The sequence below is a fragment of the Aythya ferina genome (assembly GCF_964211825.1).
Source record: "Aythya ferina genome assembly, chromosome: 2".
Classification (NCBI taxonomy): Eukaryota; Metazoa; Chordata; class Aves; order Anseriformes; family Anatidae; genus Aythya; species Aythya ferina.
In genome coordinates, this window is record NC_140297.1 from 35,321,484 (window position 1) to 35,346,671 (window position 25,188).

Below are 25,188 nucleotides of genomic sequence, written 5' to 3' on the forward strand. Positions count from 1 at the left end.
TCGCCTCGCCTCGCCTCAGGGCGAGCAGCCGTTGGGGAGCGACCGTTGGGGAGCGACCGTTAGGGGGCAGCCGTTGGAGGGCGGCCGTTGTGGGGCGGCCGTGAGGGGGCGGCCCCGGGCTCTGCGCCCCCTGAGGAGCGGCGCTGGGGCGCCGAGGGGAGGAAGAGGAGGGAGGCGGCAGCCCCATGGCGGAGGTAAGGGGGGCGGCGGCGCGCCGTGCTGGCACTGCCGCGGCGAGGGAGCGGGTCCGTGCCCGGAGGTAACGCGGTGCCACGTTTTGTTCACCCAGGGGCTGGCTTTCGAGGCGCAGGAGCAGCGAGGGTTGGCTCAACCCCCCCCCCCCCCCCGGTGAGGGCACTGGCGTGTCCCGAGCGTGGTGTGTGACCTGCAGGTCGGGATTGCAAGGTGGGATTGCAACTTTCGCTTGTACTCGGCGTTTCCCCCTGAATTGCCCTCTTTTTCTTCATGCGGGCATACAGGCAGCTCAGGAATGTCAAAGAGCTGCAGAAATACGGCTTCTCCACAGCGTGTCACAGCTATCGACTTAACCCACGGATCACCTCTTGCAGGGCACGTGTATGTCACAGTCTTGTCTTTAGGCTTGCCAGTAACATTTCTCAGTGTCACTCTTCTTACAGTGCTGTGGCTAAACTCTAGCCTCATTTCATCTGCCTCCGTTATCAGTGTGGCACCTTTAAAAAGTAAGGTAGGCAATGAATGCCTGGTGGTGATGGCCAGTTTCAGTTGCAGAGGACGCAGTTCTTACTGCACTTCTGTCTGTTCGCCCCCGCTCAGACCCCACACCCGTGGAAGTGTTGTGCACATCTGTAATTTAAAGGAGATCAGCAGAGCCATTCAGCTGCAGGGACTGCTTTTCTGGATCGAGTCACTGGCAGGCACAGAGTTTCGTTATGCCTGAATAATTTATGATCTAATTTATGATCCGATACTTCTGTGATACCCTCTGCAGATAGAAAATATGCTGTAATGCCAAGAAGATGGTTTTGTGACCTAGAAGGATAATCAGTACGTCTTGAAATCTCAAGTCAAACTACTGAGATTTTTCAAGTTGATTTTGAATGATTATGAATACCCGTGCTTATTATGAATTACAGGACCTGCATCAACTAATACTTGCTAAATTTGTCTTGTATAGTAGGTTTTCGTTTTTCCCTTCCTTTTCTTTTTCCTCTCTCTCTTTTTTTTTTCTTTTTCTATTCCCCGTGTGTTCACTCACTTGGCTAATTTTTTGAAAGGTAGTTGCAAAATTAGTTTCCACACCCTAATTGTAACGGATCACTTGTTTCTGTAGAGAGATGATGAATTTCTTTGCTAAATGTAGGTCTGGATCTCTCTCTTTAATGCATGTTTTGTTTAAGTTGAAAGAATGATTGGACCAAGGCATGGTAGTGTTAAGTTCTTAAGCTAAGATATAAATGGACTTCTAAGTGAAAACTACCATGTCTGTTCCATCAGGTTTCTTTCAAAGTGCGTGACAGGTCCAAAAAAAGAAATGCAAAGGGAAAAGTTGATCTTAGTTTTAAAGCTGACCTCTGTAAGTTTGAATACATCTACTTGTGCTGTCAAAATGTTATTGCAACAGAAGAATGAATTTCAAAGTGTTCTTGCTGATTTATAACCCTTATTTTGCCTTTTGTAAAAGTATACCAGAGGTATTATTAGCCTTTCTTTTATCTCTGTTAGATCAGGGCCAGACTTAGGGCTATGTGTAAACAGATCAAAGTGATGGTTTTGTTCCGCTTGTTATTGCGTGATTGCTAACTTATCAAAGCTTTAAACAATCAGATTAATCCACTCCCGGATTCATTTCATTCATTGGGCTCTTGAGAATGTTGTTGGCAACACCACGGGAACTGGTGATTCTCATCCTTAGGGAACTGGTATTTCAAATGACTCTGGAAGACGAATGCAGATGAAAAAGAAAATGAATTCAGTGGCTGAAATAAACAGTTTGGGCATGCTGAAGTGTGTGGGATTGCTTTACTTTTTTTTTTTTTTCTGTGCTAAGATGTAACGCAGTGTTATAAAACTTTGAGCACTTAGTCTGACAATGAGTAAAGCTAACAGGTGTGTTTCTGCGTTTAGCTTGCTGCCCAACAGACTGAGATCAGCTCTCACCTTTGTATTAACTGTTTTAATCAAACTATTTCATTCAGCCCACCTCTGTAATAGAAGTTTGCTAATAAAATGTAAACTCCACAATGCTTTTTATTACCTTGGTAATAAAAATAACAAAATACATTTATTCTGAAATACACCTTTTAACCAGAAAAATAAACATATGATCTCAGTCTTGCTGCCTGCTTTCTTAGATGGATGTATTTAACAGGGTCACGAAAGAGTGTTTGTACCAAAGCTGAGACAGAATTAAAAAGTTTCTTATTCTGAATTCTATACTTAATTCACTGTCCTGCATTACTGCAGGTCATAACAGATGGTTTGTAGATCTGTTCATAGGGCTCAGGAAATAGACTGTGGTCTTGTTTTTTTAAGGAAGAATTTAAGTTGGAACCACTTACACCTTAAATGCTGACAGTGTATTCTGTCTGTTTGAATTCTGCTGTTGAAAACCTGTTTTTGTTGCCTGCTCACACAAGGAGGTCACATTGGGTAGGTTATTGACCTACTCATACAGGTAAAGACAGGGAAAAAATAACCAGACATTCCTGTGTGCTTGCAAATTATTATTGGATTGCTCAAGGAATGAGTTGTAATGAAAATACTAAATTGAGACACTATGTGGGGATGTACATTTTAAAGTTTTAAGCATAGAAAAAGCAATAAAACATACCGGGGGAAAAAAAAAAAAAAAAGACATGCAGCTGACATGGGATGTAGGTGTGATACCCATGGGAAAAGGAGATAGGCTATCCCACAGGCATGCAACCTGGGATGCTGTCCATACCCCACTGTGCCAAAAGAAGGCTGTGATCTTCTTAGGCTTCCTACTGTAAACCTGCCCTGACAACGCTTCTCGAAGCTGTCAGGTTGAGCCACAGGCCCGTATGCAAAATGAACAAGATGGGTTTTCCAGAGCAACTTAGAAACTGTGCGTGTAGAAGTAGTAGGCCATGGTGCTACAAGATGTGTGTAGCATAGATAGAGGTCCAGTGTAAATGGTAGTAGTATTAGCAAAACCATAGAAAGTCGCAAGGAGCTTGTAGTACAGAGTCTTGGCCAAATACCTTGCAAGAGTGAAGAGCTGCCCTGCTTGATTCAATACTTTTATACTTTTTGCCCCCTGTCTATCTGTGTACAGATAGTTCATGTGTATATTAATGTGTCTGTATATTTATGCAGACATGACGTGAAGAAAGGGAGTATAAAATTTGGATGAGTTCTTTATCTCTCAAGGAATATACACGGGGAATAATTCAGATTACCAGGGATGGACTATGGAGCTCTTCAGTTTATCTGTGGCCTGAATCTCATTGGAAAAACACTTTTATTTTCCAAATTGCATGAACCCCTTGAACACTGATGCTGCCCACGTCAGCCAATGAGCCAATCTCTGAGTGAGGGCAGCAGTTGCAGTGCTCGGTCATTGTGCAGTACAGTACATAGGGCAGACTCCAACTTGGGGCGAGACAGAGAAGGAAGTCTGCCCCCACCCAAACCAAAAATATTTGTCATATGTGGATGCATTACATTCTGTACAACAGATCCTGTAGCCCTTTATAAGGGCTGAACTCTGGTGCTAGGTTGAAGATTGTCTGCTGTATTTAATACTTAACAGCATAACGTTGCTGTTGTTTATAAACTAATAAAGTTAAGGAAGAAAATGTACGGTGAATAATTGTTATTGTTTGCACTGTAATCACTATGTTCATATTTTGGCAAGGCATTTTGAGCACGATATATAAGACCTTTTACAAGCGTAGGTTTTTGAACACAGTGCAAAGGCAGAATTTCACAGTATTAAAAATGGATTGGATGCAGTGAATCCGTCTTGGATTTTGGGCACCATTTCAAATATTTACACTGACTGAGAATACTTTGAGATACATTGTTGTTGTTCTGTTTTGTTTTCTTGGAAGGTATCAAAACTTAGTTTAAAAAAGAAAAAAAAAAAAAAGTAGAAACCAGGTAGGCTTTTTTTCTGAAAGCTTTTCTCCCTTTGAGAACAGTCACACAGAAGAACATTTTTTCAATTTTATTTATTTATTTTTAACTTTTTAGAGAGTAGGATATAATAGTGTTGCTGTGGAGCAATATTACTGTCTGCAAGTAGATGAATGGCACTGGTTTGTGCATTGGATGACTCTTCCATATTAGCCAGAACTTACCTAGGTTTAATAAGAGAGAGTGTGAAGGGCTGAGTGATTTCAGAGAGAAGTGGGCTAAAAGAAGAACCTCACACATTTGAGGTCTTTGGAGATTGTGATCTTGATTTTCAGTACAGTGTGCTGCAGAAAGTACGAGGGTTTTAAAAAGTCAAGTCACATAGGTGGCCAAGAGGAGTGTCGCCAAATGAGTGTTGTGGGGCTCACTTATACCACCATTTTCCTGGTACCTGGAGATAGGGGAACATATTCTGCGTGCATAGTGTGCATGAGAAGTGTACATGAGAGGGGATGAGGGGAATAGCATGCACGAAGAAGAAAGAATTAGCATGATGAGCGTGGATAATAGAAGAGGAATTATGTATGGTGGGAAAGGAGATGTCATGATGCTCACATCTCAGAGGAGCTAGGATATCAGACTGTGGATTTTAACAGCTCTCCTTATTCAGATCCTATTCAGAGTTGGCAGGGCATTTGTTAACTACAGTGAGATGGATAACTTGAGAAAGTTATGAGCTGGGTACCTGGAAAAGTATATTAGCCTTCAGGGATCAAAAGAAAGACGTCTGAAAAATTGAACTGAGTTGTGGACAGTTTTATCTGAAGGGGTGTTCCCTGAATGCTTTTGTGTTTATTCAATGCATCATTTAGTGATTATGTTGTATTAATGAGGATATACTACCGATGCAGCCTGCATAAAGGTGGAGAAAGTCTCTTATAGAATGCCACTGTTGACCACAATAGAAAGCGTCTTGGGACAGCAAAGGCATAAAAAGAGCTCTTTTTTGTTTGTTTGTTTGTTTTTAAACTATACTTAGTCTGGAAGAGTGACTGAATAAATGTAATAACCTTCATATCAGGCTTACTGTCAGAGGTGTTGCATGCCTTAGGATGGATTCAATTGCTGTTGCAAAAGCTCAGCACAGGACCAAATAGAATGTGAATGTGGTTTATGTTCTAGAAGTGGTTTAGAAGATTGATATTTAGGGGATATCAAACCACCTTCAAGTCAGCTTTATGAAAACTGATGTCTTAATTTAAATTAGTGATACAATTTGTGTCTGTGTCTTCATCTGATACCCATCTGTGCCTCCATTCTGGAAGTAGGCTGGTGCTAATTCCGTGTATGTGTTGAAGATGGAGAGTGCAGAGTATGTCTGTTTTATAATGTCCAACATAGCTGAGCCATGCTCTGTAAAGTTTTAGTGCTTTAGTTTCAGAAATGCATGTGGCTAGGTTCTAACAACTCTCTGAAACAAGTAGGACTGTCTTTAACTGTGTGCATTTGTTTGCAGCAAAGGTAGTTATATTAGGGTTTAGAATAGACATCATGGAGATTTGACAGGTGCCACATTTGGACTCACAGTTCTGCAGTTTGATTTACTTAATCGAATACATTATTTAGTTAGCATGGCTTTAGTGTCATTTTTAAGCCTATCCATATACAATAAAAATATAATAAATATTGCATATCATAGTAATTTTTATTATGTGGGGATATTTGGTGTTTCCAACTGCCATTCCACCTTTCTTGCCTCCTAAAAGCTGGTCACATTTCACACAATGAAATTTACTCTTCTGTTCCCAGGTATTAAGGGTGTTTTAGAGCTCATTATGAATATAGAGGGACAGCAGAGTACATTTTGCATTTTAGCTGAAATTAAGTAGATATCAATTTATAAGATTAATTATCATCACATATTTAAAGCACACAAGCAAAGAGCAACATCAGTAACCCGAGAGCTGCATGAAAATCATATTTAAGTCTACAAGGTTGTAAAGTACATGTAAAACTGCTGGTTATATTCCTAGATGCTGTAACCTTGCTGAACTTGTACTGGTGTGTGACTGTCTTTTGAAAAGTTACTTAATGGTTTAAAATGTGGAAAAGATCACAAGGCCTGTGACATCTTTTCAGCTAATACCAAAGAGCGTGTGCCAGTTATATAGAAAAGTGCAGCTCATAAAGGAGAAGGGATACAAGTTCACAGAAAAGCACATCAGGGATCAGTGACAGTAATGGAGCAATTCTGTTTGAAACTGGATAAATAAAATAAGGAAATTGTAATTTGAAAATGGGTAATTAGAAGACAGCATGTGAACAGAATAAATTAATAATCAGCCAGAAAAAGTAGTGTCCTCTTGCAAATAATGATAGTCATATACCTTTGCACCAGTGCAGCAGACAGTTGTAGAGAGAACTCAAAATCTCACTGCGGAAAACTCCTTGTGGGCTAGTCCACCCTGCCTCCTGGTGTCTCCTGTACACCAAGACAAGTCACCCTGTGTGCTCTGCCCAGCTGCAGTGAGGTGTTTCTCTATCTTAGGGAAAGATAGTTCAGATATTTCTATGCACTTGTAGCCATGAACTGTGTGGTTTTAGCCCTGTTTGCAAACTGCATGCTTACCAATAGCAGACAAGAGCTTGTTTATGTTTTCTGTTGCATCTAGAGGGGGATCTTATTCATCTGATCCAATGCATTGCAACAGACCTGTTCATATTTTGTTATCTTTACAGGTGCTGCTCCTTCCGTTTTATGTTACAGACAGCAAATAATATATGGATGGGGTGGCAAGGGGAGGAGATAAATGCAGACAGTCTGATGTACTGTGCACCCAATTTATACCGAGATCAGTACTCCAGTGCACTTAATTGGAAACTGAAGTCTTTATATTTAACATAATAAGATGTTTTGGAAAACTGCTGGAATAGGCAACGTTCTTCCAATTGAAGCATAGGTTGGGCTACCCATAAAGTTGTAGTTCCTCTCACCCCTGCATTGATTTCGGGGCCACCTTAATTAGCAGTTTTGATACAAATAAATATTTTTCATGTTTCAAAGACTCACAAACTGAAACTGATAGTTGACTTGTGGCAAGTCATATCTCAGGAAAAGGGCACAGCTGGAACCCAGCCCTCTGTCACATGAGGCTGATAGATAACTCACTAAATCAGACAATCTCAGATTGTGTTCTGTAGCCCAACCAAACAAGTAAATGACAGAAGTAAGATCAGAGTTTGAGATACTTGGATTTTTTTATTTTGTTTTATTTTATGTACTGTAAATCTCCTGTCTTCTGCTTGTGCAGAAATCTTTCCAAATGTAAGTAGAAGTGTCTTCAGTTACTGTTTTAGTTTGTAAACAGCCTGCTGTGCGTAAGGTGTGAACTTCCACACCTGCTGTTGTAATAAATGTACTTGGCTGTAATACTAAGCCTTCCACAATCAAGAGAGAAGAGAATTTGTTGTCTTCTGTGTGCAGAGACTGACTGATGTGATCCTGATCTAGATTTTGAGCTCCTGGTGATTGTATTATGACTATTTCTGTTTCTTCTGCTACCATTAATATGAAATAAGAAACAGGACAGAAACACAAGGTGTGGCAGTGCAGCACTGAATAAGTGGTGTTTACACGTAATCCCTTTTTGTCATTAGATGTATATTCAGACTGAAAATTAAGCTATCTTTAAAGAAATGCTGTATTCAAGAACATTCTATGGTTGTTTCTGGAGGAGGCCTTTCTGTTCTCCCCATAGCAGCAGCCCAGCAGTCATCCCAAGCGATACACAGGCTTGGAAAAAAAGCATTCAGTTGCTGAGCAGTTTTTTCCAGCTGTTTTTCCTCCACTGGGAAAGACTAACATCAAAGAGTAAATGTTTAGCAGCATAATCCACGAGATTTTTGTTAAAAAACAAAACTAAGTAATGAAGAGGAAAAGCTTCCAGTTGTGTTATATGATTTCCCTGTAGAGCACTTCACTGAAATGACCCAGAAGTTCAGAAATCCAGGTTTCCTTGTGATGGTGCTGGGAAGTACTGTCTCCATTGTATACTTCAGCAAATTGACTTGTGAGGGTTTTGAATGATCTGTGGGGCACACTGTGGGCTTTTTACAAATTTCTGCAAGCCTTTGTTTTCCCTGGTGTTAGAATAGATTCGTACCCCTTGTCATCTTAATAGAATCCATCAAGTTGTTATCCATATACTTCCTCTGTTCAAAACCTGTGCTTACAATTAGGTTTTGAGGCATCACGTTATAGATAATAAGTTTCTTTTTCCTCCATTTACCTCTTAATCAGCCAGTAGGGTGATGGATTTGCTGTGTTATTCAGGAGGTGAATGCTCGACCTTACAGCAGCAGCTTTCTGTGCTGCTCAGCTCAAGAGGAGCTGTTTAAGGTCTTTAATAGCTGTTGTCCTTGACTTATTTGTTTTTGATGATGATGGATTTTATCAGTTAGGATGATAATGGAGTATATTAATTGAACAAGTATTAGGACGGTGCTTTGTAATACTAAAGACTAGCCCTGATCCTGCAAATGCAGTTGAAGGAATAACTTCATGCCTACGAGTAGCTCCATTGGACTCATTTAAATGTTTGCAAGTAGCTGGTTACTGCGTACGCAGCGTCTTCTGTAGTGAGTTCCCTCTCCTGCTCCTTTACTAGATAGAGGAGTACTGCATTTTTGTGTGATTGTATTAGAAAAGCACATTTGTTTTCTGAGATTCAACAATAACTCAACTGGTCAATTTTAATTTCAACTGGCAAAGAAGACTCGATATATTGGAATAGCATTTTTAGTAAGTAGAAATTGTGTTGGGCTTTGTTGAAGGAAAGTATTTCTTACATCAGAGAGAGATGAATGGCCATGCATATCTATTTGTTAGAAATGACTGCTTATAAAATTAAATGTCCCTTCTTATTCATGAAAAGAAATTAAGAACAAGTGAAATAAAGAGTTTAAAAATGCTAATGTTTTTAAAAATAAATATTTGTAATAGAATTAAAACAAATATTAATTTATTCTCAAATGTTATTTAACTCTGAGTCTTATTTTTAGAGTCTCGTGTTATATTTATGAATGTGTTTTGTATGAAAATAATTGAAAAAATCTCATACACGTTTTGATGACTGTTACAACTGCAGTTTTTATATAGTTTAGGCTTTGATCTTGAGAAGAGAGGACATTAAGTCATTACATTTGCTGCTGTTGAGAGCTTTTCTGCAACGGCCATAGCATTTTCCTAGGAATGTATAGAACTAATGCAGAGTAGCCACCTGGTTTCCTGGCTGCCATTCCGCAGTCTCACATTTTAATAGCTCAGACTTGCTCTTTAAAGCTGGAATATGACAGTTTTGCTTGTTTGTTTTGGTTTTGCTTGTTTGTTTTTTTTTTTTTGCCTTCAGATATGCAAAATGCTTAGCAGTGATCCCTTTTCACTCCAGCAATACCCCAGCCTTAAAATAATAATAATAAAAAATCTCTGCCAATACAACTGCAGATATAACTTGAAAAATGCTTCTGAGAACACTAAATCAGAATAAATTCATCCTTGGAGATGAAAAAAAAAAGTATTTTTCCCTGAAAGAAGAGGAGGATTTTGCTAACTGGTCATGTTTCTAATTGCCTATTTTAAAATTCCATCACTTAGTATGTAACTGGTCTGGATATGTTGTTATGCAATGACATCCAGATGATACTGAAAGCCTAGACTCCCCATGAAATCACAGCATGGCATGTCTGTTTCAGAATAGTTTGTTGCCAGTGAAGTTGTTTATGTTTGTGAGATGTTTAAAAATTAAAAGTGTGCTTAAAGATGAGTATTGTTATTGTGTTTCTTAATAGGACTTTTATTTTTGTCTTCAGGATGTTGATTTGAAAGCATGTCAGGAAGCTTTGGATAACTCTTGTCCACACCAAGAAAATAACCAGTTGAAACTGGAAAAGGAGGAGGAGGAAGGAGACATAAATCAAGTAAATGATGAAAAAAAATGAAAGAAGGGAAAACTTTAAAGTGGAAGTAATGGAGAATGTAGATTTTATCACTGAAGTAAAAGTAGTGCAAGAAACTGAGTAAATGGTTTGAAAGGAATATTTGATTTCTTTCATTAGGATTTGGAGGTGTCCTTTGCAAGGACAGGAAAGGAAGACTGACTTACGACTTTATTTTTTAAAATATGACCTTGTTCACCTTCCTGAAAATCTCCCTGTTCCAGTATAGTTTATATAGTTGAAATATTCTAAAAGTTACAGAAAGTACTTGTAACTAACTAATTACTCTATTAATTTTTTACATCATGAAGGTGATGTGTGTATGTTTTTTGTTTTTGTTTTTTTAATGCAAACACTTGAGACATGAACACTAAATTACACTGCTTTCGCTATTTTTGTGAAGCTTTACGCTCAGTTACAGAATGACATTTGGGAAACTTCATTGTTTGGATCTGAAGGTACGTATTGTAACCAGAAGTTAGAAAAAGAATCTAGTGTTGTTAAACCAAAACAGATGCCCTTCGTCTTTTGTTCTGTCTGAAGGCTACTATGCAAAGTGTTTTCTTATTGAGTCCTTATGAGGGTTGAGAACATCAGATCTGGTTTTCTTGTCAGCCCCTCTGTTCACTACTGCCCTGGTACTTTGGCTTTTTTTTTTTTTCATCACGGTAGTGGGTGGTGCAGCCCCAAAGAGAAGGAAAGCTCCGTTCTGCTTATTGGGGCAGAGCAGGGCGCTATTGCCATGGAGTTGTTCTGCTAAGTGTCTCAGCGGGATGAAGACTTGATAGTGGGGTTTCAGCTGGTGTGTTGCAGCTGGTGAAATCCCAAACACCAGCTGTTCGGGGCTGGAGTTAGATGATCTGGTGGTGTTTAAGACCAGGTTAGATGAGGCCCTGGGCAACCTGATCTAGTGGGTGACATCCCTGCCCATGGCAGATATGTTGCAACTAGATGATCTTTAAGGTCTCTTTCAACCTGAGCTATTCTGTGGTTCAATGATACACAGCTGTGGTCTTTCCTGGACTGTGTGTTTGGTTTTTGTTTGTTTGTTTTGTTTTTACCTTCTTTTGTGTAAGATAACTGTGTGCTTTACAGAGTGTTTCTGTTTTTTCTGTCACAGAGCAAGAGCAACCATGTAGATTTCCCTTCTGTCCTTAGAGGATTATTTCCAGCTTCTGTCATAGCAGACAGAACATGTGCTAGAGGTAAATGTGTAAACATGTGTATAACTAATGGATTAGAATACACTCAGTGGTTATTGGATAATGATTTACTCTGTTTTATCTAATTAAAAAATGGGAAATATATCAGCAAATTAATACAGTGAAACTTACCTGAAGAATTTAAACAAGCTACTTTGTATAGCAGCTGTCATTGGCTTGACTTGAAAATTTTCCTCAGTAACTTGTTGGGATTTGAAAACTACAAAGTCCTGTCTTTCACGTGACCTAATGTTCAAAGTTGGATGGAACTGCTATGGTTTACTTAATTAGTTCAGCTAATGATTTCCTTTCTGAAACCTAATACCAATTTGTATTTACATAGCAGGTCTTAGTGTATTTCTCTAACACAACACTAAGTTATTCAACGCTAGTAGCTAATAAGCGCGTGCAGACAAAGATTACTGTTGTATGTACTTGACCCTGTGTTTATGATGAGAAAAGTGTCTTCGAGAACAAACCTATCTTTACTACAATTCAGGTTAATCAGCCTTAGCAGCAAAAGCATTTTATTTACTTTGTTTACCTTTTGGGTTTCTGGTACTATTGTTTACTTTCTGGATGTCCATCCTCACCAAAAGAAAAATAGTTATCTTAATTGGAGGTACCCTCTTCTCCCACAGCTCATAGCTGCAATCATTAGCCTCGAAGCCAGTCCCTACATTGCTTTTTTGCAGCACTCCTGTGGCATCTTACATATGCTTCCTGTTCTAAGAGCCTTATAGGTTCATTAGTGTTTTCCATACAGTTTCTTTCTTACAGCTGGAACACCTGGTCTTGGGAATCTCCAGGTTGGATAGTGCCTCCTGCCCCATAAATTAGCTGCCTCCTCTGTTCAATTTTGGTAATGCATTCCACATTATCGGGGCTCAGAAGTTTGTTGGTACAGTTTTCTCTGTTCTTTCCATAATTCAAAAGGAATTTGGCTGTAGCCCTTATGCAGTTATAACAATACATGATTACATATTTTATTTAAGACTATCAGTGCACTGCCATCTTGTGACAATTTATCTGTTGAAAATTGAATGCTTGTTTTTACCAGGTAGCAAGTTTTTACACCGTGGGGGATTTTTTAGGTATATTAACTTGCTTTTAAAAGAAATAAATTCTTAAGAAATGCTTAAATGAAATTATCGGCTCTGTCTCTCAGACTACAGGTGGCCTAGGAAAAATACAGCAAGACTTCCTTCTGTTACCTGAACTCCCCGTAAGCTTAGAGAACTTAAGACATTCTGGTATTTGCAGTGCATTGTTGCTTTCCTATGGAAAGTATGATTTGTGATGAATGTTCAGTGCATTGCAGGCAGAAAAGCGTTCCCCTGCACAGCAGTAGGGGTGCTTAGTTATGGTGGAATCATAGCATATGGTTTTTATGTGATGTATTTACAATCTTTGCTTTTTTTTTTTTTTTTTTTTTTAAATAAGTGTATTTTATGACTGCTTGTCAGTGGGTACCCTGATGTAAATTTGTGCAGTGGTTTTGTATTTCTAGGAGCCAGAAACTCTAACACAGGCCTGCAAATGGGGGACCTTAATTCTGCTGCAGTATTCGTTTATTGTTTGGACTTCAAAGCTGAGGAATCATGTAGCAGCTTTATTTTTGTAGACAAAAACTGAATAGTAATTCCCAGTCAGAAAACAGGTGCAGAAGGCATGAATAACATGGATTTGAGGGGATATTTCCTTCAAATGGATTAGTAAAGAAGTTGAGTTAAAATCTGAAGATGATAGACCTGAGTTAAGAAGTAGCTGAGCCAAATGTATTTAGCAGCTCCAAAAGCTTTGAGAAGAAAAGCAGTGACACCATGTCAGCACAACCTTAAAATCAAGTTCCAAACCTCTTTCCCTCTCTTACATCACTGTGCTCACTAGTTAAGTTCTGCAGATAAGCTCTTTATCCTCATTTTAACATTAACTTTCTAACACTGGGGCAGCTTGAACCAGCTCACCCTGGAATGAAATGATGATCATCTGCCATACCACTGCCAGGAAAGGGGCAGGGCCAGCAGCGCTCCTAGAGTGACCTTTTTGTAGATCAGATGTAATACATAGGCTGCAGTTTGATGTGCCTTTAGCAACATTTCCATCTCTACCTCTCCCCATTCATCAGTCCTTGCTGCTCCTCTTCCTCACATAGAATCTTTGAATATCCCAAGTTGGAAGGGACCCATGAAGATCATAGAATCAAACTCCCTTCACATTTCTTCATTTTCTTTCTGCTTTCTCGTGCCATATGCCAACAGCGGTTGTGTTTTGTACATTCATGGTATAAAAGATCCCATTTCCCAGTAATTTTTAAGGCAGTTTACTGGAAGATACTGGAGCATCACCAACAGCTGTGGATTGAGAAACCAAAGTAAAAATAATACTGGGGGGAGGGGGATAACGAGGACACCAGGCTTCAGATCAAAATTACATAGAAGAAAAATGTGTTTTAGGCCCAAGTACTTGATTTTTAACATCCAACATCACCTTATTTTTTTCTGTTATTGTTGTTCAGCAATGAAAGACAGTGTAGCTTAAGTTAATTTTTAGTGAATTTATACATTTTTAGGAGAGATGCTGTGCTTTAGGTTTGTTCAGAAAGGTTCCACTTTTCCTTTGAGGAGAGAAGCCTAGGAGACTGTTGCATTTTTCTCATGTACTTTGTTCTAACTATATGCAAACGTAACATACTAAATAAGATTACAACTATTGTGGTCATTCTGCAAATAGATTCTGAAAAGTAGTTAGTACCTGATTCAATACTCTCTTACCTCTGCAATTGCGTCATTCCCAAGCTTTTTGAGGATGAGGTGGGTGATAAGTTCCTATTCTGTGACATTTACTTATGTGCATTCCATTTTTCCTTTCCTTTTGGATACCTTTCCCAACACAAATACTTCAGGTTTTCTCTTTAACTTTTTAAAACTGGTATTTTGTAACTACCTAATATTTTCAGTTTATGGATGGCGAAAAACACTTTTTCAACACCTATCTTTAAACAACTGACTAGAATTTAATTTATTTATCTGTACATGTAATGATGAGGTTCCACTTCTCATAATGGCTTTGAATGAAGAGATTTACCTGTTGTTTTTGATGTTTATTTGTGCTACAAAAAGAGACATTTATCCCTTTACATGCTTATTTACAATAGCTTATCCGTTTCTAAAAGATGGCCTAAAAAAAGTCAGACATGTACTAGTGAGAAAGGAATGTTAAGAGGGATACTAGTTTTTGAGATGTTAAAATCATCATTAAGAAGTAGGTAGCAACACATACTTCTGATACAAGCAAACCCCATAAAAGTGGTATTAAAAGACAAGCTCTTAGGGGATGATTGCAATATAGCAACTTTATGCTCTGGCACGTTAAAGCACGTGCACCCACCAAACAGAAAAACCAACCATACATGTAATATTTTAAATATGACACGGTATCTCTCAAATAAATGAACTATGTCTTTAGCATCTAAATAACGTTTGCACTGCCGTTCACACTAGTGAGCAGCAGATGCAAAGCAGGCAACTGGTATTTTCTAAAAAGGAAGCAGTGCCTCAGAGTGCAAAATACAATAAATTACCAAGATTGGTCACTTTGAACAATTTACCTTTTGTATTAAAAGATTTGTTTGTGTATGTGGGTATCTGTTGTTTTACTGCTCAATTTTAACACACCTTCAAATTGATAAGGGAAGTTCAAAGGGGAGTTTTCCATCAGCAAGGCCCTGCAATTTCTTGATGTTAGTTAATGATCACTGTGAGGCGTATCTGTGCTTGCTGGTACTTACCAGGACTTTCTTTAATCACTAGTTCATGAACTTCTGCCAAAATCCAGAACAGGTAACAGATACATAGGATTAAATATAAGTCTCACTTCTAGAGCCAGATATTTTTTTTTAATTTTATATGTGAAAGTCATCACGGTTGTCATCTTAGAATTAAATGACATGCATAAGAGGCATTTCAGACTCTATGCACCTAACCTTTCCAGGACCAGGTCTTAAGGTTGATTTCCTGGCCCCTGTGCACAAATTCTGATGGTTATTAAGTTAGTCCCATAACTAAACCAGAAGCCCTAGTATTTCTTTCAGGACCTCACAAAGCAAGTCCCTACTATAAAAAAGGGAGGGAAAAAAAAAAAATGTAAACACTGATGCCTGCTCCTTCAGTAACAGAAGTAGAGTGGTTCTTAGAACTCCAGCAAAGGCAGCCCCTAACGAAATGAAGCATGCATCCAGCTGGGTAAGTTACATGGTTAAATTTGGGTACATGCTGAAAATAAAGAAGCATATTGAACTCTTACAGAGAGCAATACTACTAATCAAAAGCAGTGTACTACAGCTCATACATACAAAATAAAAGCCCAATTCCACTGGTTCCAAAAATACCTGTAAGTTTGCAATTGGAAATTAGCATGAACTGACCTTAGCCAATTCCACTTCTATTATTGATCAACAATTCTGTTATTTACCAAGTATCAATTTGTAAGAACTCAGCTAGCAATGATACCCCTTTACAACAGCTCTCAAGTGAATTATTGAGTGGACTGCAAGTTGTAACCTTCAGGTACATACCCCCAGGAAAGACAAAATTATAGGCAGAACTCAGAACAAGCTCCTGATTTTTTTTTCCTTCCAATTAGTAGGTTGCCATTAATTTCACTTAAAAGCTGCCAGTACATCTCTGAAGTATCTTCCCTTTCTGCAACTAACCTGTCACTGACATGGGAGTTTCATTAAAATCACTCCTATGGTAAAGCAGTCTCTATAATCCTTGAGTGCTAAAAATTTGTTAAATTAATCATGGAAAGTAGTATATACAGTTAGAATAAGGTCAGATCAAAGTATAGAGAAAAACAATAGATGGTGGGACTGGACTTCCTGCATTACTGCTGGTAGCAACACTTACAGGCACTATGGATTATTTGTCAGAGGAGAAAAAAAGACATAAGCATAGTACTTTATTAGAATGCAGTGCCCTCAGAGTTATGAAACCAAGGCCGAACACTTAGACAGAGGAACACTGCAAACAATCCCTCGCAGGATACAGCCTGCTGCCCCAACATTGCACACACGTTGAAAGACCAGTAGCAGTACTGCAACAAAGTGCAGCTTTAGCTTCGCATCTGTGTTTTATTCAATAAACCTTTTTTTTAAAACAGAAGATGAATCTTATAAATTAAGACGGTTTCTGCAAAAGAGCTTACAATCTAGTTTTAGGTCTGGTAAACAGGAGTTACAAACTTCAGAGAGGAAACAAAGGACAACGCATCGATGTCAGTTTGAAAAGTTTGGTACTTGTTCCAAAGTACACACGACCTATCTCAGAGCCTTCCTTTGTTTTCCATACCAAGAATCTTGACAACTGAGTATGTAGAGGCCTATTAATGAGGCAACAGGACACACGGCACCGGCTTGTAAAGAGAAACTATTTATTATAGGTAAATCAAGGACCAAGATGACACACACAATGAAGCCTTTGATTACTGTAGTGTACCTTGTAAACACACTGCAACTTCAGTGATGTAGTACTGCTACAGGAAATCCACCAAATATATGGGCCACTCATTTTCATACAAGAATGTCTAGATAGTGACCAAGAGCGAGTGCGCAAAGGAGAAGAAAAAAAACAAACACGTATTGGTGAAAACTTCAATGAAAGAGCAATACTAAATGAACTTAGCCACAAGCCACCCTGTTCACACAAGGTAGCAGCATGGGAGGTCACACAGTATGTTGGTGAACTACACGGTCCCCAGTCACTACTGACCCAGTATGTTCATAGCAGTCAGTGTCAGACACGGTTTCAACTGTTCATTTTTTACTGCTGATAAATTAACTAGTTCTTGCTTTCATACATTTTAATAACCTCTGTGAACACAAACTCCTACTGCAATGCAAATGGACACTGCTAGCTACAAAGCAAGAGGACAACTGTTAAAAGGGACAGTATGGCTTCTGGCAAGACAGGTCAACAGGACATGAAAGGGGGGTCCCAGGGAAGCTCCTTGCTACCAGTATCATTGTATGAAGGAGAAGAGAACCTGGCATCTCCTTCAAGAGAGAGAAGGGAATTAAAAAAAAGTAACAACACTTAAAGATTTCATTTGCCTCATGCATTCTGCTTTGAAACAGAATCAAAACACTGAGGTGACAGGGAATGAATGTACTGCTTCGTTATGTTCTCTGCTAGTCATCCTCTTTCCCTAACGCCAAGTTGTCAAAATGAACTCTGCTGACGGCACTCTTCAAAATACACGTGTCTTTCAGGGTTTGGTTTCAAAGCCCTTCCCCCAGCCCCCAGTAATATGATTTCATCCCCCAGAAAATACGCATGTTAATCAAGACTAAAAGAATGTGATCTTCCCTACACATGACGAAGTTTCATCCCTACTAATTTTATAGTATCCAGAAAACTCTCTCATTTTCTAAGCAACTTTCAATGCAACGCTTAAAACTCAAATAGCAGGGAATGTGAACAAAATTCAACTTTCATTGTTAATAACTGAGATCACAGACAACCTCCCCCACCCCAACAACAAGTTATATTGTCTTGCACGTTCAACTTATTTGCGGCAAAGGTTTGCTTTAGCAAGCTGTGGCTACAACTGACAACCTGATTTTCTGTTTTCTTAAAGTATTTCAACATACCAAACAGCAACATTACTTTCCATTTTCAAAGTGAAGTTGAGTCTATAGAGGGACATAAAACCAACTTATCATAAATTAAAAGAAAAAACACACATTATCTAAAAATTAAGGAGCGGTAATTGACCAATTCAGTTTTTATTCAGAGTTGCTAGCTGTATTAGGTCGACTCAGTGATGACACGTCTCACTGAACTCATCAGCAAAACACTGATTTGCTTTAACTCTTACGCACCAAGAAAAAGAAATCAAGGAAGTTTTAACAGTAAGACAACAGGAAACTTACTCAAATGCTCCAAGCTTTCAAGACTTCAGACATCCAATAACTTAAGTTTTTGCATGCTACTACCCCTAGAGATAATGCCCATTCCCAGTAGATGGAAAGTAAAACATTCACATGGAAAATGTAACATACATAATTAAGGAAATTTGGAACCTTGTTGCAAAGCTATTGAAAGAGCACACACATCAAACAGAAAGAAGAATTACTCCCCTTTGAAGTACTTTTTCAGTTAAGTGATCTGAATGTGGACTTGTCAACTGTAAAGAAAACTTCCATTAACTAGAATCTAAGTTCCAGGAAAGAAGGCAAATTCCTAATGAACTGGTCAACTCATTCTGCTGGAAAGAGCAAAGTAAAGCAGATTTTGAACGTCTTCATTTTCTGCTTCCGTTGCAGCCCACTGGACACCTATGCAAATATTTCAAAGTTCAACTTAAAAAACATACCAAAAAATATTTTTGAATCATTAAATAGTACTTTTGAGTTATATAAAGAACGTTAAAGACATCACAATTCTACTAAGCATATACATTTCAAGTTTAGAATAAATTATGCAAGCAATACATTCCCAACTGGAGCTCTCCCAAGCTCATGCTTGTTTTTTTCAGAAGATGCAGCTATCAGTAATACAGTTCTGGTACAGCAGGAACTCTTTTTTCCATTCCGTCTTTCACTATTGATGCTAAAAACTCTTTAAAGGTAAGAAGGAAAAAGTTATTCACCTAACACATTTTGATGAACTGTCTTGTGGTTAGTTTCATTAACAGGAAAGGAGGAGATATTTTTAAAATTTGGTAAAAAAAACATAGCTATTTTAAAGCAATTTTGTCCAAAAGCAAAAAATAATAAGCAGGTTTCATGTGTAGCACTGTTTCTCCCAACAGAGAACAGGTGCCTGTGTTCAGAGGTACAAGTTCTGTGCATACACTTGCCAAATTAATGTGGTTTTTAAACCCACCTCAAAATGGCATGTTTCGAATCATGGAAGGTCTAAAAGCTGCACATCAACATTATTTAATGTTAGACACACACTAAGTTTTATTAAGCATTACACTAGAACTATTTTGGTATAAAAATACTTTATTTTAAAGCTATGAAAGTTATAAAAATATGTAGTTAAACCTTCAACTCACAGAATGTTTGCTATTTTAACATTAGTAATTTGTTTCTCCTACCGAATCTGGATTTTATTCGAAAGGTTTACAAGACAATTATTACTATCATTTAAAAAACCCAGCATTACAGGGAGCTGTACTAATTGTGATATTTTATCAGTATTCATTTAACCTCTAGGTTTTTTAATGAAGGCAGCAAAAACAACTATTTTCTGATGATACAGAATTTCTTATTTCTTGAAGCGTTTCTGTGGTTGACCACTTCTTCATTAGTTACCTGCAGCATGGCACCTTCCTGCCAAAGAAAAAAAAAGTGTATCTGAAGATGTTTATCACATATGTCTAAACCAAATTACCAATAGGGGAACTTCAGCCTTTTTTTTTTTTTTTTTTAAAGTAATAAGCAGTTCACTGGTGTGTCTAACACAAAAGGAACAGGACTTCTGTTAGCTGAGTCCACGTTCTTCAGTAGGTAGTAGCCTGTCAAAGGCAATGGAACTTTGAAGTTAGGGTGTGGGCATTTGTTTTGTTGTTTTTGTTTTGTTTTCTTGGTGGGTTTTGTTGATTTTAATTTAAAAAACAGATCTAGAAGAGTATGCCACCCATACTCGGAATAACTCATTAGTTGGTGAGTTTTCATTAATTTGAGGAGCAAACATTGAATGCATTTGCGAGTAAGGCTGACTGAATTTGGCACTAAGGTTTATTAGCTGCAAGAACTATAAAAAATGGTGGAAACCTCATCATTCTAGCCAAATTCCAAATTAAGTAATTACATTATACACTCATAAAATACCACCTGCAGTTTCATTTGAAGTTTTCACTTCCCCTCCTAAAGAACTGCTTATGCAGTTGCTATAAGAATGGACGACACATTCCTTCACAGAGGCAGATGTATTCTGTGGTGCAATATTTTTTCCTTACACGTAAAGTCTAAAGTTACTTGGGAACCTTCAGGATGAAATGTGTTATATAAAATAGATTACAGTAGACAAGACACATAACAACATCGTTCATTTTCAACAGCACAGAGCTACCTTCATTGCATTACCTTGCAACCACCATAACGCATAGACTCCCAAGAAAAATAAAATGTTGCAGGATGCAAAAATAAAGTTGTATGATTTAATTAACTTGTGACCTACCATTTTAACTACCAACACCAGGGATGGAACCCTTGCAAAGCTTTACTAATGGACACTTGCAGGTCTCATTTGTTCAACTGTAGCAGAGTACAGTGGCAGCAGTCTATGCTTGTCCAGGGTTCATATCATAGCTAGATTCCAGTAGGAAAAAAATATGTTAAGTAGCTGAAATTAACAAAAATTTGTTTGTAAAAAATTTAATAATACAAGAAAACAGGATTCACAAATTTCTCTTCAGTTGGTAATTGTTAACTCAATTTATTGCTATGTTAAACTACATAATGATAATCACTATACTGAAAGAATACTGTCATATAAAATTAGTTTCTCATTTTTTGAACAGTAAGAAAGGAAAAAGTAAACAAGATCTTACCTAAAGAAGTTTAACTGATGCTTAGAACTAGTTTGCTCTACACCCTCAGCCTTCGTTGGCATCCTTATAACACTACCGTAGTTAAAGCTTTGCAGAAATACAGCGCAGCTTTTTAAGACTGGCTGAACTTAGTGACGTTTTCAAGAGTTCTCTTGTACTAGACCTGTGTCCCTGGAAGAGTACCTCGCTGGGGATATTTCCTTTCCTTGCCATTGAAGAAGCAGCATCTAAAAGATCTAAAAACGTGTTTCTCCTTGCAGAGATATCCCTTAAGTTATCTAGATATTTAAATCTGATCATTTACAGACAACATACTTTTTTTCTGACCAGCATTTAATTTTACATGTACAACAATAAGCTTTATATTATTTGTGGGACCTTATGCTACCCACTCCTTGCCTTATTTTACAATATTAAAAAAAAATCTAAAATTACACAATATTTCCTTTAGAATTATTTTATTAAATCATAAATGTACAACAGCTTCTTAACTCTACACACGCACTTAAATTTTTAAAAGGAAAACGTTATGTCTTATTACACCATGATCCTGGCTAATAGCTTTTCAAAACTTTGAGAAAAATCTTAAAAAAGGTTTCACATGTCACCTGAAACTTACAAATTTAACATTATCAAAGGAATGCTTCTACACTTACAAAGACCACTAGAAAGAAACAACAATTAAAAAGCTAAGAAACTGTCTCAAAGGCATTTTTACAATCCTTCCTCCACAGTAAGGTAATGTTATTAAATAATCCAAATCCATTCACAAAATGGCTCTCTGCATCTGCTCTGGTGTCTTCTGCCATATCACTGCATATTTATGCATGACTGAGATAAGTGTTTCCTTAACATTGTTATTTCGATAACCTGAAGCTGTTCTGTTACCTCTGGGCTCTCATCCTCTCCTATTTATACAGTGAAGCCTGTTTCAACAGAAGTAAAGAGTAAAAAAAATAGGTTATGAAATTATTCATCTAACCATTTTTTAAAGGAAAGATAATATCCTAAAAAGCTTTTAACTCCTGCAGCTACTCTCACGAATCACTGCAATTTTAGCATTTAAAAACATACTTACCCATGGCAAGCTTGCAGAAGCTCAATAACGGCTCCTCCCTCCATAACCACCACTTCCTCCACTGCCCCCTGGACCATAGTTTCCTGCAATTACAGGAAAGCAAGCAACAGAAGAGTTACATCTGTACACTTCTCAAATTAAAAATGCTTCTGATCACTCTATCGAGATTAGCATCCAATTTACTTCCAGAGATATCCAACTCAGATTTTACATTTCACTGTCTGCACCTTACTAACACCAAAATAAACTGCCAGAGGAACTACAGGTTGAAATCTTAGATTCAGCAGGGCCACATGTAATTTAATGCCCTGTACTGTCTTGAGACCAAGAAAGGGTTTCTTCTTTCAGTTTCCATTTCACAGGCTTTATACACCATATTAAATAACATTTAGACAACTAAAAGCAGGAAATGACAAAAAAGAATTGGCACTAAAACGAGAGAAACAGGAAAAATCTCAGGAAGTTTAGTGAACATTATTAACTGGAGTATGAAGTAGACTATGAAGAGTATGCAATGAAAGCAAAGATAAAGCTTTCCTACCAATCTTTACAGATTGGTATCTGTACAACATGTTGTAATAGTTGTGGGGGAGGAAGAGGGATGCATTTTCCCCAGTACATGCTTTACAGTCCAAAGAACTGTAAAAAAAAAATTGTAGCCAACTCATATAACTACACAGACAAAAAACAGGTACTGTGCATCTGCTAAAGAATCTAGCTATTAAAGACTCTAGCTATTTTTACCTATCAATCTTCCCTCCCACCTCCCCAAAGAGCCAGAGCTTGCCCCACTCTGTTTGGCTCAAAGGCAGGTCAGGACACAAACAATACCTCCACCATATGGTCCCCCCATGTTCCTGCTGCCACCAAAATTTCCACTCTTCATTGGACCATAATTGGATGGCTGCTGGTTGTAGTTTCCAAAATCATTGTAGTTTCCGCTTCCGTAATTGCCTGCATTATTAACACAAGAGTAGAAATGCCCAGATAAGCTAAAACATGCATGGGATTATCTCATTATTATACATTTTAATAAAACAAGATTGTACAATGATTCCAGCAGCATATGAGCTGCTTTTTTTTTTTTTGTTTGGAAAGTTGAGCTTGCTAACCCCACCCATACACCTCCCAAATCTCAACCGACTTGCACTAATTTACAACTGAAACACTTGATCCTTTCAAGCCAGTAGGTTACCTCCTCCATAGTTGTCATAACCACCTCCATAGCCCCCACCCTGGTTGCCATATCCAGGTCCTCCTCCACCGTATCCTCCTCTTCCTCCTCCGTAACCAGGACTGCCACCGAAGTTGCCACCTATGACAATACAATCCTTTAAAATAAACCTTTCAGTGTAAAAGGCAACTCAATTCTAAATGGAGGATATGTTTCTGTTTACAAGTCTACAGAGGAAGAAAAGGGTGGGAGTTTTATGAAGGCATGTATCCAACTCCCACCCTAACTGAATTGTGAGTGAAACCCACTAGTCAGACTGCCTAAAGCATCAATGAAGGGACTTAAATCTCTTTTTTCCAGACAATTTAAGAAATGCTGCCATTCTAAAGAAAAGGGCATACATAGTCATCAAGATGCATCTTTATATGGTAAACCATATGGTTGTGGTGTGAGCCAACACTTAGGTGTGCTTCTTAAAGCCAACAAAATAGCTTTGGCAATTGAAGTAAGTTTTATATGAATAGTAAGTGAAGGTATAAACATTTCAGAATGAAGAAAAAGAATAAAACTGGAAAAAAAAAGCAAAAACAAAACCCCACAACAGAAGTAAACTAACCTCCAGGTCCTCCACCATATCCATTATACCCATCACCAAATCCACGGCCACTCCCATATCCATCTATTGGAGGAAGAAAAAACAAGTAATTTGGTACAGGTGAATTTAAGTGAATTCTTTTATTATCCAACCCCTATGACCTTAAGAACCAAATCTCACAGACACATGGATTTAGAAAAATGCATGTCAAACACCTCATCTAATCACTCCTCTACCTCTTGCATTTGTAAAGGACTGAAATCCATTTGGACCTAGCATACACAAGTTAGCTTGCACATAATTTGCATGTTCAAGAGAGAACCCCTCCACCATAGAGCTCATGAGTGCCACATATGATTACAGACACTAAGTCTCTGAATTCCTTAGCAGAATCACTGAGTTTAGGTTAATTTTGGCATCTAATAAAATTCTTTTAAAATTAAGTCACTTGAGTTACATGAATAGCCACATAGTCAATTTGCATACTATGCAAGAGGTCTACAAGTTATTCAAAAAAATTAAAAACAGAACAAAACAAAAAACACAACACTTTAGCAGTTACAGCTGCATTTAAAGTGAACAGAAGTAGCTTACAAAGTTACCCGAAATCTGAAGGATGATGTAAATGAGAAAAAAAGGTGCTACAAACATGCCTGTCTTACCGGCTCCCCCTCTGAAATTGCTGCCAGGCCCTGGACCAAAGTTGCCACCACCTCCACGTGCATCACCAAAACCAAAGTTCCCTATTAACAGTTGAAAGTTTTAAAGCAGTGAAATCACAGGAAGCGAACACAAAAATGAACTACAAAGCACTAAGCATTACTTGCACATACCTCCTCTCCCACTCCTAGAGTTCTGAACTTCCTGCATTTCCTGTCTAGAGAGAGCTTTCCTTACTTCTGCATTATGGCCATTGATGGTGTGATACTTCTGCACTGTAACCACAAGAGATAAAATACGATGAGCACTGAAGTGCTCCTCTGGAAACAGACAAGAACCGCCAACTACCAAAAATGAAGTAATTTCCAAATTAATCCATACACTTCTCATCATTGTTTTAAAACCTTGAATGCCAAAAATATATTTAAACAAAGAATCCAGTACTTTATTTAATAAGTGTTCCCACACAACTCAACAGAAATATGACATGGCAAACGTTCATGCATTTAAAAATTTAGCTTCATACAATTACCATGACTGTAAGCATTAGTATTATCAGATGGAACAGTGACATGAAGATTACTCACATACGATTTTATCCACAGGATCATGGTCATCAAATGTAACAAATCCAAACCCTCTCTTTTTACCAGACTGTCTGTCAGTAATGATTTCAATAGTGTCAATTTTTCCATATTCCTCAAAGTAGTCACGAAGGTGGTGCTCTTCAGTGTCCTCTTTAATACCACCAACAAATAGTTTTTTCACAGTGACATGAGCACCAGGTTTTCCAGATTCCTGTTACAAGAATACTCCAAATTACCACAAAGAAAGGCAA

The 25,188-nt window shown here is 38.0% G+C and overlaps 1 protein-coding gene and 1 long non-coding RNA gene across 24 annotated transcripts in view; one reads left to right on the plus strand and one right to left on the minus strand.

Moving 5' to 3' along the window:
* LOC311432443 lies at positions 1-20,067 on the plus strand. Of its 2 annotated transcripts, XR_014690077.1 has the most exons (3): positions 1-194; positions 290-405; positions 9,952-20,067. It is a non-coding gene; the product is annotated as an uncharacterized lncRNA (long non-coding RNA). The 2 variants fall into 2 exon arrangements; XR_014690078.1 differs by lacking the exon at positions 9,952-20,067 and having other exon boundaries at positions 290-1,986.
* Positions 16,691-25,188, minus strand: part of HNRNPA2B1 (heterogeneous nuclear ribonucleoprotein A2/B1) — a 15,721-nt gene continuing 7,223 nt past the window's right edge. For 5 of the 22 annotated variants that reach the window (XM_084510866.1, XM_084510869.1, XM_084510868.1 and 2 more), the window contains 8 exons: positions 24,938-25,148; positions 24,524-24,625; positions 24,344-24,433; positions 23,712-23,774; positions 23,117-23,236; positions 22,753-22,875; positions 21,922-22,004; positions 21,285-21,769 (listed from right to left, as the gene is read on the minus strand). In XM_084510866.1, coding sequence (XP_084366992.1) covers positions 21,943-22,004; positions 22,753-22,875; positions 23,117-23,236; positions 23,712-23,774; positions 24,344-24,433; positions 24,524-24,625; positions 24,938-25,148 — 771 coding nt within the window. In that variant the 3' untranslated portion in view covers positions 21,285-21,769; positions 21,922-21,942. Of the gene's footprint in view, positions 18,619-19,272; positions 19,621-20,337; positions 20,602-21,284; positions 21,770-21,921; positions 22,005-22,752; positions 22,876-23,116; positions 23,237-23,711; positions 23,775-24,343; positions 24,434-24,523; positions 24,626-24,937; positions 25,149-25,188 lie in introns of those variants that run through there. The other 17 variants (XM_084510879.1, XM_084510873.1, XM_084510872.1 and 14 more) reach the window with 8 other exon arrangements.